Here is a 14773-nt window from a genome sequence, read left to right as displayed (position 1 = left end):
GTTTAAACTGAAAATGGTGACATTAACCTGAACAGCTGTCAAACTCATCATCGTTTCTGAAATAAATTTCTACAGTTAAGTAGCTTTAAGCTATATTTCTAATATACATATATGTAATGACATGATTTTTAATGACAGTATGTTTGAGTATCTTACATATATGTATTACATAAAGACATTCTTATATTGCTATATATATTACAACTTTGGAATATCCATGGTAATATGAAGCAATTGGCCCAAAATAATAAAAGTAGGTATTTTTTCCAGAAGATTTTTCCCCCATTTTTTCTTTCCTGTCTTTCTAATCTCTCCTTTTATACCCTTTCTTTACCAGAGCTGAAGACCATTTACAAGCTGATCTATCACCTTTGTCACCTCTCTTTTCTGTTTTTTTTGTTTTGTTTTTTTTTTCACTTTGGTTGCCAGATTCATCACTGAGCTAGTACCTACTGTAACTATAAGGCTAAACTTAATGTGCTAGAAAAGCTAGTGCATACTCTTATTATGAGGCTAAATTTCACATGCCAGGAAGCAATGCTTACAGTAACGGACTGTATCTGCACCGAGAAAAAAAAAAAAAAAATCAAGAGCAAATCAAGAGCAAATTGACAATACAATTTCAAAAATCTTATCTCTCTGTATTGCACATCATCATCAAGAAAAACAAAGTTCTGCAGTTCTTTTGAAACACACCAAATTAACAGAAATTTTGGAAATTTCAGTCAAGGATCTGCTGATAAAAATCAGCTTCTGAATTCAATGAACACACGGGAGTAGTTGTCAATCAAAAAGCCTCGATTTGCGCTTTAGAGGCTCGCTCTCCATTTCTGACATGATTCCCCTGCTCAGTCTTGTAAAATGATCTTACCTTTCAGGAATTGCTTCTGTCTTTATGTATCATAATCCACATGCAGATGCCGTGGGAGATGTATTCATTCAGATCCCTCCCTACACAGATTTAGATGACATGCTGCTTTAAGATACTAGCTGTGTATAGGTTCAATAGAACGTGGTCAGCTATCTGTCTTCATATGATGCCCTAGCAGTCATAATGCTTGCAAAAATACACATTTAAAATTCTGAGCTCAAGCTCCCTCTCAGGATGTCATCAAACATCGCAGAATTACAACCTAACAATTCCCCCTTCACATTGGGGTGAAACCCCAGCCATACTGAAACTCTCCGTGACTCCAAAGGGGAGGGATTTCCCCTTTTAGTTATTTACATTAACTCTTAATCCAGGATTATATACTGCTTAATACATGAACTACCTCTCAGCTTTTACGGCATCAAGTTTAACAATAACCACTACTGACAATACTACTTTGACTCTTTAAGGTGCTTTTATCTAAAATGAGAATAAAACCCCAATGTTATGTCTCATTTCTCATACTGCAATGGCTTAAGCAAACAATGAAAAAATAGGGGTATCTTATGATCTTAAGAGCCATTATTTACTAAGATTGTTCAATCTTCTATGTAAAGGTGCAATATTAAATCAAAGAACAGAAAAATTAATCAAAAAACTAGGGCTTGAAACACCTATAGTTCCAAAAGGGCTGTTATCTAATGAATTTTACTATTAGAGTCAAGATTACACTTGCTTAAAGAAAACATGACAATTTCACTTATTTATGTTACCAGAATGATATGATCTCATCAAAATTTGACTAAGCAAGAAATCATGAATTTATAAGAGGCCAAATCATGCCTTCCTGATTCATGTATAAGTTTGATGCAGTAGAAATTCACACCTAGTTTAACTCTATCAACCAAGAAAGATGTAGCGCACTGAACTACTACACTCAGGATTTTAAGGTAAGAAATATTTGGCCTGAACTCTCAAGAAGGCAAGGCACAATCTACTCTATGTAGCCAAAGCAAAGCATTATTGATGAAAGCGTCTTTATGCAAATATTCAACTATAAATTACTTCTAAAACTTTGGCATTGCAATGTTCAGACATCTACTTAGAAACACTATTTTGTTCTTTTTGGATGCTTATCAGGCATCTTATCAGATAAAGCTTTGTTCATGTGAATCTAATTATTCAGGTTTTTGCTAAGTTCTTTCCTGTTGGCGCTTCCTGCGAAGTGACTTCAAACTGTTTCATTTTATGAATAAACTGAGTGATTCCAAACAACTTTTGCTAGAAGAGGAATAAATTAATGATTGGGAGCTCAGAATCATTTTGGTCTTCAAAGCCTTCAAAGGACTTAAAATATAAAATTTAATTCTTCCCCTCTCCCACGTTGAAGCAGGTCATTTTTAGTAAAGTAACTTAGCCTCAGATTTCTTCAGAGCTAGTGCATTATACTATCCTGTATAATACCAGAAGTGCTAACAGATTAAAACATTACCAAACAGTGGTAGTCTGAAGACTTGTGTTTAAGAAAAAATCAGAATCAAGTAAGTTTTTTTTCTGAAAAAAATTAATGTGGTATCTTTCTATTTACAGGCCACAAATCTAGAACTACTATTTACTCCAGTACTAGTTAGAGCAGAAGATAGAAAATTTGAAAGAAAAATCCATGGGAAAAAGACTTAGATATGAAAATCACAAACCACTCATATTATATAATTTTAATTACTACTGGTCTTTTTACAGTTACTCACTATACTCATTATAAATTTAGCCAATTTAAAAGATTATTAATGCCAAATAGACTTGTCTCATTTTAGTGATACTTCCTAGGAAAGACTGAAGAAAGAAAGGCAAACTATCTACATCAGGAATATGTTTTAATTACAAAAGAATCTGAATTAATAAATTTTGAGATAAACCAAAAATTTCCTGAAAAATCAAAACCTTCCACTTATATTAAACATTTGGCATGTATTCAGCCTTAGGCACACTACATTTAGGTATCTATATAGAGCGCTCTATATTTAAACTCTTACTATTAAAGAGGATGTAGTCAGTACAGTTTATGAAGCCACAAATGTGGTTCAGTTCACCCTGAAGCATACACCTACATGTAGTTCTGTATAGAGCTGAGTAAAGACTCAATCTCCTTTGATTGCCAGTGGGAGCCAGGACAACCAGCCCATGTGGAGACTCACACAAAGACCTAATTTTAGGTGTTAGGTGTTGAATCCTATCCTTGGTTTCAAAGCAGTGAAAACTTTGTTTCTTAGTACTTTTTCTTAGTAATATGAAGTAAATATCAAAATGAAAATTGAAATAATCATATATAGTGATGTTTCGTCAAAAGTGGCATTTCTGTAAGTCTAATTATAATAGAATAGGTTTTCCTGAAGAGAAAACATTTCATCAGGGGAAAGAGAAAAAAAAGAGCAGACCTACTGTAGTCCACAGAAGATGAAAAAATAACTAACTAGTTTCCTCCCTTTTCTCCTTTAAGGCAATAATCCTAATGGATATAATACTCTGATCTTTTTAAGAGGGTCTACATGTACTCCAGAATTAAATCCTCATGAACAGGTACTCCATAACACATAATTTCAGAGTTCATGCAGAAATTAGGACACAAATGTTAACTGCTGGAGGAAGGACCTCAACAACAAAGAGGCACTAAAATAAGAAAAATATTAATATTAAAGTTGTTTTCCTACCTGTGTGCAGACAAATTACTGAGGTACAGGGTGTATTTTTCTTCAGCAGACAGCCCATCCATCATCAAGTAAAAAACATGAAAATTACTCTGGTTGAGAGGCTGCGTAATGACACGAGACTTCTCCAACATGTATGTATAAATCCTAGCTGATTGAGAAACAAACATATAAATTTATCATTATACTGATTGCTCTAAACTTATATATTGTAAACCATTCACCATTGCAACAGTGAAGAATAAACAATGTTACTTATAAAACGGTCTGAGGTGAGCATATAAAAAATATTATTGTTCATTCTACCATGGTTTTGTATATAAATTCCATATAAAGCCCCAATTCCATTAAAATTAGTGGAACAAATGTCTTACTGTCTTACATTATCTTAAAATTTACTCAATTTTAAAGATAATGATGTTGATTTGTACTTTGTTTTATTTATTTGAGGAACCACTTGTATTTGGCAAGACTTTCTAAGAGACAAGCTATTAGTCACCTCACCGAAGACATCTGAGCATTGGCACCCATTCTAAGATCCTTCATCACAGAAAGAGAAAGATGCAAGAGAAATTCAAGACATCTTTCAAAAAAACACCCTTGGAACTATTTCCTTTTTCTCTGTTGGTAACTAAGAACACTCAGGTTAATAATTTAGATTACCCACCTAACTTCTAATAGATAGCTACAAAGAGGCAAATTCTCTACAGAACTACTCATCAACAAACTCACTAGCCTGCGCCTGGGAAAACATGGGAGTCTCAGAAGGACTATGATGAACTGGCCAAATGAGAAGCTATGTGAATCAGCACATCAGGGAAGGAAATGAAAGAGGATGAAGCTGACCATGATTTGCCTACAGAAATGCTGATTAATGGGTTCATATATAGCCTCAGGCACACTAAAGTTCTGAAAGACGCAAAACACTTAAGCAAAGGAAATATTGGACCCTTACCTGCTTCATCAGATTATAGGCATTTTAGAGGTAATTGTGAAGAGACAGAGGGATATTCACTGTTTCAGGCAGATTACACCTCAGCCCTCTACTGAGTGTATGCCACTATGCAGTTCCAGATGTAGCAGGCTAAAGAGAACAAGGGAATGCTTAACTGTAGCTGGAGGTCAGGGCTGTGAGCAGGGACCTGATGCCAATTCCTACTTACCCCACTGTTTGTATACTTCTCATCATTACTTACATAGTAGTTGTGGTGCAAAGACCAGAAGCATGTCCCTTCACAACTAAGCACCCACACCACTAGGATGCAGTACATCGTGTTGCAGCTTTGTGTTTTTCAAACTCTGCAGTATGGCAGAGCTTTCACAGGGTCTTAGCAAGCATCCTTACCCTGGAAAAGACTTAAGTTCAGAGGATAAGGTACACTTACGTATTTTTGAAACCCTGTGAGCTGCGGGGGATATTAAACCATAGCTTCTTATAGTCTGGATGAGAATCACTTCCTTTATGAACTGGAAGTAGTTCTTGAACATTCAGTGACAGAGAATACTGGTACATGTATCTTGTAACACAGTATGTATGTTCTCTAAACACATATCATTTTTGAGCTGCTCATGTCTTTTAGATTTTTTTTGACTTCTTTGAAGCAAACTGGGTTTAAAATAAAAGAGCACTGAGTTATTCAGTGCAGTCAAAACTTACATTTATAGGAATATGCAAAAGCACAGCTTCAGATGTCTGAGAGACCTGAAGTTTGAAGGCAGAGTGGGAGTTTAAAGACTTCTAAAGATGGGAGTAGTAGAAACAGTATTTTCAGAATCAGTACGGGACTCAAAGGTATCGCTCAATGCAATGCTGAGCAAAGTTATGCAGGTTAGATCTCAGCATGTGAGAGTGCGTATTGGAAGCAAGGTAGTTGCATTAGCCTAATGGCTAGGCTAGAAGCCAGAATGTTCCTGCCGCCATACAGCTGTTAATATCCACAGTAGCTCATTCAGAGCTAGCTTGGTTATTGCTATACCATCTGTATTTGTCTGGTAATTATATTTTAAATTTCACCTAAGCATCTTCCTGTCTTTTGGAGAGCTCTAAGTTTCTGTCTATACTGTTAAACACAACAAACTTTAAGTTACTTAAAGTTGTGTGTATGAGGGAATACAGCCTGTGAGAATATTGTTGAAAGAGAGGGTAGAGTGGAGGGAAACAAACTCAGTGAATCTTGAACATACTGTTTTCAGGAAGATCTCAGCAGTTAAGTGCTGTCCCTGAACTAAGTATAACTATGCATGGCCTCACAAAGTGCTACTCTGCACAGGCCAAACCACCCCAGACACATCCCAGTTAAGCAGTAGGGAAGGTGAGTGGTACACTACCCAGGAGCATCCTCCACCCTCTCTTTTATTTAACAGCACAGGCATGGCCTGATACATGTGCTGGCAACCAAAACCATGCCTGGGATTCTAGCTACTAAAGAGACAGTAGGACTGACAGAGAAGAGTTGTACAGCTGACTTGCTGAACCAAGGAGACATGATTTGGCCCATTTAATCATCCTACAAAAAGCAGAAGAGAATTCCTTCTATTATGGAACCTGTAACATGAGAAATTGTGTATCAGCCACCTAGACCTCTGTTGCTACACTACGGAAAAAAAGAACTGTGCTGAAAGTAAAAGGGCACACTTGGGAAATCATTAAGCTGGTAGCAGGATATGTTTTCCGAATCCAGTAATTTTGCAGCACACTACAAATTGAAGCAATGCAATCTTAACCTAACATGGCAGGACTGGCCCAGACACACATTTTCATCACCATCAACCATTACCTGTCTGCCATTCCTACAGGGCAAAACAGAACAGATGAACCTGAAGGATAATTTCCATCTTTTACTGTGCTTGTAACGTATTTATCAGTAAAACTAACCCCACCATCAATTAATTTGAAAAGAGGCCATTACTAATCTTTAACAACTCTTTTTGTGTGCAATGATCTTCACTAAAGCTTTCATAACTATCACTTAGGTGTTTTTAACAGTCTTCGTTTAATAAAAGCAAGAAAAATGTTACTGGAGGTCATCTATCTGATTAATTAATACATTTAACTTTAATGATGGGCAACATCACTTATTTAGATGACACAAATTAATTTAGTCCTTTTCCGGTACTTCAAGTCACCTGCTTTAATAAGGCTAAATATAGTTCATCTCATTAGCATCTCCAGCAGTGGGAAGAGATGTCAAAAAAAGTCAGGCTTCTGATCATCAAGAATCAAACACAGCATCATCTTAATGGAGCTAAAGTAATTCATAAAGAAAACTGTCACAGTAATATGCTTTTCTACAAAGTGAAATTATATGTTTGTTAATCTATGTGTGAAATAAAGGGGAAAAATAATAGAGTTCCCTGGGCAAAGTCTGCCATTCTTGTGCAATGGTAACTGTGCTTACAGGCACGAGGAAAGTTTTACTTCCTTTTACAGATCACTTGATCTACTGAGCAGCTACAAAGACAGCAAGCAGACTCTCTATTGGAAGTGCGGCTAGTGAAGTCTTTCTTTCAGCTATGCATTCTTTGAAACTACATCTCTTTCTAAAAAAACATGTTGTCCTAAACAGCTATTGTTAAAGACAAAAGAGCATTTGCTGAAATGAGCAAAAGAGCTGAAACACAGTAAAGAAACACATCAGAAAGCTTAGCTGGCTGCAGTCTTTCTTATACCAAAAAAATAAATTAATATCTGAAATTTTTTAATTGATAAAAAAAATGTTTGTAACACACACAGGTGAATATGAATTCTGCTTCTTTTTGCAAATCAAAATAGAACCTTCCATTTCAGTGCAACTTAAGAAAAAATAAATCAGGCTTTGCTTTTCAAAAAGTGAAGACTGAGAGAAGCAAGGCCTGAGAAGCAAGTCGGGAAAATCTAGAGATAAGTTTGTCAGGCTTGATTTTCTCTTCCTAAGCTTCTTTATTAACAATTTGAGGAAACTGACAGAAGCCTTACCTTTCAATTTACTTTGAAATTATGTCAATTTACCTGAAATTACTCATTTCCTTTCCAAATAAAAATATAATGCAGTAATTTTACTTCTGGAAATAAATAAATAATCAGTCTTTTACTACTATGCAGTGGGTGTGAATCATTGTCTATGAATGATTATGATTTTTTGGCAGAAGATCAGTCCTTGAGTTCTGTTAGATATGAATTTATTTTAGAAATGTAATGAAATCACTGGCCTGTAGCTTATTCTGTATTTCTTCTGATGTAAGACTTTTTACTAGTTCCCACTGCCTGACCTTATCCAGTCACAAAGAACAATGAGTTAAGCTGGGTTATACCTTCTCCACTTGTTTGATCGGACTAAAGCAATGGAACATACCTGACCAAAAAGCCACTTGTCACAGAAAAACTCCCATTTGAACCCAACATCACAGCACACCCCATCTTAAACAAGGGTTAGGGAAGACATAAAACCTCTATAGATATCTGTACTGACTTCGAGTAGAACCACACTCAAGAGCTCCATCCTTGTTTTCAAAACTTTGTGTCATAGATCCAGTTTATGAGAAAGACTGAATCAAGCCTGTAGATGAAAACTATGGTAAACGTTTTTGTTATTTAGGTATATTGGACTTTCTTCTATAAGAATAAACCTTATTTGACAAAAGTCAGAGCTTTTCCAGGGTCTAGGCATAAAAGAACTTCAGCATGAACAAAAAGCTGCCACAAATGTCACTGATGTCCACTCAAAATGCAAGGAATGGTACCCGGAGCTTGCCTTCTATAATAAAAATGTATACATGTGCTTTGCATGCCCCTTCCTTAGTAAAATGTTCTGGATCTCCACCCTTAAGATCTGTCTGTTAAGGAGTTTAAACAACCTAAACCCTTTGATAGAGGCAGTGTTCTATCGCTTGGATTTCTGTTTACGAACCAGACACATTTAGCCCTATTTGTCTCAACGAGTTATAGAGTCATGTCTCAGCAGAATCAGGTGCTCTGCATATTTACATTTTTCATTCATGTTTAAACAGTGCAAGACAATAAATACTGCTGCAAATGATCTTGCAAATAGATACAGAGAATCACTGGATGAGATTTAAACCAGCCAAAGACAACATCCCTGATGCTTTTCTCATTTTTGGTGGTGTAAATCTGGGACAATTGCACTCAGAAATGATGTTTAGCGGTGGCCTAGAAAAGGCAACATCTACAATGCAAATCAAAGAGCATGAACAACTGCAACTTACAAAAATATAAAACACACTTTTACTGCTGCAAATTACAGAATTAATAATTACAGAACTTTTGGCTAACTTAGATTTAGTAAGAGTAATTGATTAAGTTCCTAAATATCTGGGGAATAATAGGGCAGAAAAGTAATTTGTTTATATTTGTTAATGGACTGGACTACCTCTAGATTTTCTCATTTAATATCTGTGGTTTGAGAATCATAAAAACACAATATTAGTATACCAGAAAGCTGACACAAGAGCCTGGTTAACTGATTCCACATTTATATCATTCACAGGCAAGGGCTATGAATTAAACTGGCAAGTCTGGGTAAAGCTGCTTGAAAACTCAAGTCTCTGCAATCTCAAGAAAGGCACTTAAAAATTGTGGGAACACATGGCCTTGAGGACTTGAGGCTTCTGTTCCTTACCTGAGGAAGTGAATGACACAACCTTAGCCTAGAAGTACTGTGAAAATGAAGCAATTTATGCTCCTGAAATGCTCACACAATGAAAAATGTTGATGAACAATATAGAAAATCAACAGAAAAGCTAGAATTCTGTTTTTAGAGTAGAATAAAATGGCACAAGCCACACATAAATCAATAAAGGGAAAACAAACTATTTAGTAGCAGATCACTGAAGAAATATAGTCCATTCTCTGCACTGAATGAAGCTGGGGTAGGGTGGAAAAACAACAACATTAAATTTCTATGCATAAGGCAACCCAAGAGCATCTCAGAAAACTTCAGTTCTGGCATTTCCTAATGTTCATACACTTGACTTCTCAAAATTAGTATAATTTTAATCTGTTTGCATTTGTGCTCTCTGTGTGTAACAGAAAAATTGTGCACACAATGTAATTGTGATAACTAAATGTACACAAATTAAATATATACAGTACAAAGTATTTCTAAAATGTTAGTTTTAGGGATTGAACTTTATTTTCACAAGTCTAATTCAGATGCAATTTAGTCCATTGTAATCCTCCCACAACAATTTATAAATGAAGGAAAACCCCCACATTGTTTAGTTTTACATTTTCTTTACAAATACTCTATATTTATTGTAAAACAAACCAGAAAAAAGGTGATAATAATCTGCCATGCAGTGACATTTTTACTGGAAAAACTATTAGTAGTTTTGGAAGTCTTTATCCAATGGCATCTAATTTACTTAGATCAAAAGTGTGTTTCACCACAGAGCTTTTCCATCCAGGAAGATCAGTGCCAGTAGGAAAGAGTCTGTGTACAGGTATTTCTTCACACAGCTCTTGCTTTAGCACAGTGTAACTTTATGATGACCTATGCAGACCAGAAATGAAACCTCTCCCTGACTGTCTTGGAAGATCAAAGTTTTCAGCATCAAACTGAAGTTTTGTCTCATATATATATATATATATATTTATTTATTTTTTTTACTAACAAACACTTACTGGGGATTAGCAGACTCCCACTTACTCTGAAAGCAGGCACAAATTCCACACGATCTTACTTTCATGAGAATAAACATCAGTATGATTCCTAGTTCATTTAGAAGAAGCTCAAAGATGTAATAAATTACTTCTAATTTCAATATTACAGAGTATACTTGTGTTTTGCTTGCCCTAAACAGATGAGTTTATCACTTATATAAGGGATAATTAAAATACAAATTACAATATTAGATACAAATGCAACAAATTAATTTCTTTGTTACTTTTATTTTAGAGTAAAGCAATACACAACTCTCAGAGTTTGTTATTCTTGGGCATAAAGGCAAATGTGATTTCCTGGGAACTGTGAGGAATCAGTGGTGGTGACTTTTTTTCTTGTCTTTCTCTGCCACCTACTGGTTGCACAGAACAGGGTTCACCCTCTATATTACTCTTCACAAGCTAGAATTCACCTGCTATTAAACATGTTCCTCTGACACTTCCTAAAACTACCTTGTCTCTTTCACATACTTTAAGTCCATTGATGCCTAACTCTGTAGGGCACAATGGGATCCCTGATCTACTATCTCTGTGGGTGATATCAGAATAAACAGATTAAATTATACTTACCTGCAATTAATGTTTTTTTCTTCTCACAAAACTGTAGCTCAAAATATTTTATATAACAGCTGGAAAAATCATTCAAGGGTGTCTTAGCATGTCCAAAGGCCTCCAAGATACAGTTTACCTGCAAGACAATGGTAAAGAAGTGATAAGAGAGGAAATAAACAGGAAGAAATTTCAGTAAATATCAGTGAGGTTGTTTGTGATCCATAAATGGGGAAAAAAAGACGGTTGTTCAGCTTGGAATTTAACAGATTCCTTGTAAGTTTTGTCATTTTTTTGTAAATAGAAATTAAAATAAGACAGTTCAAAATTTTAAAAAAAAAAAAAAAAAAAAAAGAAGGCAGCTGTCAGAATAGTGGAAGTTGTAAATGGAAGGGGGAAGACAATGGCTCATATACTAGCTGTGTCCTTACTGGTAGATTGGATACAAGTGACTGAAGCTATATGCCCAGAGCTGGCATGCTTAGCAAAAAGATTTGAATCTGTGAAAGCAGCTACGCTTACAAAGTTACAGTCAGTTGATACTAATAACCAGCAAAAGAATTTACAAGTGTCACAGAATCACAGAATCACTTAGGTTGGAAAGGACCTGGAAGATCATCTAGTCAAACTGTTCACCTAGCACCACTGACAGTTCCCACCTACAGCGTATCCTTAAGCGCTAAATCGACCCTACTCTTAAACACCTCCAGGGATGGGGACTCCACCACCTCCCTGGAAATGATGCCAAAAATGGCATAAATTTCTGATTTCAAATACAACTACTTCAGCATTATACTAGCGAAAAACTGAGCAAAAAAATGTTTTAGACTTTTTTATGGCATCTCTCACATGCATTTTCATGTTACATCTTCATGGTCACAGCAATTATTTTAAAAGAGCATTTAAAAAAAAAAAAAGTATTAAATATGACATCTTTATTCCATGTTTTCTCTGTCTTTAGCTTTTTTTGTGTAAAATTAGTTCCTTACACCTTGAAGGATTCCCTTCAGCACTTTCCTCTTTTGCTTCCTAAGAAATTGATTGCAATGTGTCCCAAATACACTGCTGTTCTGATATAACAGTGTTTTGCTGAAGCTGGATGACCTAGCTGGGGAGGAAAGAGGGCTGTGGAGTGGCACAGATAACACGTGCTTCCAATGAAAAAAGACAGAAGCTCTAAAAATCAGACCCTTCAGAATTATTAATTAAAACAGCTCTTTGAGCAGTAGGTGGCAGCAGAAAACTGGTCAGCCTACTTTGTTTCCACTCTAGTAGTGTTTAGGATGTATTTGCTCATTAGGCTAATTCAGCACTTGGTTTAAACCATGCAGCTTTATTAACTCTAATATGCATAATTTCAGCAGGAATGAATCCAGGCTATTGTGTTCATAAAGCACCTTAAGCGGCAGCTAAACCAGAATCGCTACTTGATTCCTCATGCATTTCTCTGTCTGCAGTCAGGTGTCCCATGTACAAGGCATCTTTTATAACCAAAAGGCAACTGTTTTTTCTTAATATGTGATAATTCTCTTCTGCCTGCATTGATTAAAACTCTTTGACACGTATACTGTTAAACTAAACAAGACCAGGAGCAGAACTCTCTAACCTCAACGGGAAGTGGCATCATAAAGTTTACATTCAGACATCTAATACCTCTTTTTTTTTCAAGAATAGGGTGGACATACTGTTGTGAATGGTCTCTGGCACATGCCATCCCCTGTACTGTGGCCAGAGGATCTGCTAGGGATTTAAACTCTGTCAGGGAGCAGGGTAAAAACTTCATGTTAGGGATTGTTTTTCAGTTTACTACATAGATGTAGTGCAGGTTAAAGTAATCTACAAAGATAACTAATTTTTAGATGGAGAAAATTAGGCCTGGTCAGCCCCTTTCCACACTGATTCCTCTTCTTAACTGAGAACATCTTATTCCATTTGCACTGGATCATGATGGTTTTCCCTGGAAATTTTCCTGTGGTCAGGAGACAAGTTGCAGCAGAGTCAATATTCCTTCCCACACCTCCTGATTCCCAGTTCTGCCATATTTGTATCCAAAGCACACAGTTTTCAGTTCCTTATTCACAAAGTTACTTATTCATTTACTCATTACTTAATCTGAACATTAGGGAAGAAAAGGACTGGGAGGGTCTGACCTGAATTTTGCAGTTCTACTTGAATAACAGCTATGTCCTGATCAGTTCAAGGCTGTAAGTAAGCATGTGTAGGTAGTAAATAAAAAATACACAGTGGAAATAGATATCACTTGTAGGTATGGCTTCTGGGTTTAAAATAAAGTGTACTGTCCCTGGTGCAATGTTATTATTGCAACACCACATTTCAAAATTTAAATTAAAAAAAGTGAAAAGTTAACAAGCTTATTCTTAATATTGCCACATGAAATCCAGATTAAATGGGTCAGTTTAAGAGCAGCATCAGTGAATCAGATAACACTGTGAAAAACACTTTAACATGGCAGTTGTATGACTACATGTAAAGCTGAAGCTTATTAATTTTTGATGTTTTCAGTGTCATCAGGCTTTTTTAATATCTTCAAAACCACAGATGCAACACTATTTACTAAAATCCACCCAAAATCCATAGGACTTCTATTACCTTATCAGCTGAAATGTACAAAATACAAACTAGTTTATCTGTAGACTTTCCCACATCCCAGTAATCCTGATCTGTAGTTTGTCTGTTAGTGTCAGCTGTACTTCTGACACTATTTTATCATGCTTCTGGACTGAATCTGCATAATACAGGAAGAAAGCAGTGTGTTTTTAATGATGCATGTGATGCTACTAAAAAAAAAACACAATGAAAGATTCCGGAGTTCTGTTGGAATATCATGTCTGTGGCAAGTGAAAGCTAAAAAAAAAAAGTATCTTGGGTTGACTGTAAGTGCTGTAGAGGAAGGTCACCACAGTGGGTGAAAGAGTCTAAACATATATTTTTTAAAGTATTAAACTCAGAACTGTGCTAATGCAGACTGTGCTAAAACATTCTGTGTGAATCTGTCTCTGAGATGGGATCTCCAATGAGAAATATGATCAAGAAAGGAAACTTTTTTAAAAAATTTGAACTGGCAATCCAGGGTTCAGCATAATTTATAATGTCAGTATGAATCTTTATAGTACTGTTACAGCTGTAATAATGAAACACAAGCTGCAATGTTCAGTCAAATGAGAATCTTACAACGTATTAATAAGGAGAAAAATTCATCTGATATGTGAAGCAGGTTCTCATGATTTCATGATATGGACTGGGCAGAATTTGGTTCTGCTGTGGGAATTAAATATAATTGAGCAAATATTCAAAACTCTTGCCTATTTCATAAATATATTTAGTATACAAATACTGGGCCATATAACTTTGTTCGGTTCTTGCAATTTTCTTGCAGCTTTCCAGTTTCTGTCTTACACACTATTACTTCAAATGCCTCAGCACTTCTTGTACTGTCCAGAGAAGCACCACTAAAACCATACAGACAAATTTATTTACTACTGAGATAAATTTATTTACTTACTGAAAGCAACTAGTACACATTTAGGAAACAGTACCTTATCACACAAATGTTTCCTACTCACTGAAACACTGCTTTCCAGAGTCACAAAAACATATAGAAACAGTGGCTTCAAATTTTTAGATTCCTGTCATCAGATCACTGTGATCTTAATCCTGTTCCCTTGCAGGTCAAATCAGAGAAAGAAAGCTCCTTTGACCTCAACAGTGAAAACAAAACCTCCGTGAACTTCTGCATAGCAGATGCCTTTTTCCTTACAGTTCAAATGTCTTTGCCTATTGAAGAGACCAGATTTTTGATCTGTTCTACTCAGTGATCAGAATGCTACTTACATGTTTTATCTTTGTATCAAAGGTATTTCTGCTGGAGCTGGCTCTGCAGGCGAGGTGCTTCACTATCTGTTTGCAGGCTTCAGTCTTCCCAGAACCACTTTCTCCACTGTAAAATGACAGGCAACAAAAGGGGGGGGG

At 35.9% G+C, this 14773-nt stretch overlaps 1 protein-coding gene across 1 annotated transcript in view; it reads right to left on the bottom strand.

Moving 5' to 3' along the window:
• MYO16 (myosin XVI) overlaps positions 1–14773 on the bottom strand; it is a 313979-nt gene that overhangs the window by 150875 nt on the left and 148331 nt on the right. Inside the window, exons 14-16 of the mRNA XM_026845772.1 lie at positions 14636–14741; positions 10805–10922; positions 3580–3727 (exon numbers count right to left, since the gene is read on the bottom strand). Coding sequence (XP_026701573.1) covers positions 3580–3727; positions 10805–10922; positions 14636–14741 — 372 coding nt within the window. The remainder of the gene's footprint in view (positions 1–3579; positions 3728–10804; positions 10923–14635; positions 14742–14773) is intronic.

This window comes from Athene cunicularia (genome assembly GCF_003259725.1).
Source record: "Athene cunicularia isolate RWA chromosome 1 unlocalized genomic scaffold, athCun1 chr1_part1, whole genome shotgun sequence".
Classification (NCBI taxonomy): Eukaryota; Metazoa; Chordata; class Aves; order Strigiformes; family Strigidae; genus Athene; species Athene cunicularia.
The sequence above is the reverse complement of the archived record's forward strand: the minus strand, read 5'-3'. Positions and strand labels throughout refer to the sequence as shown.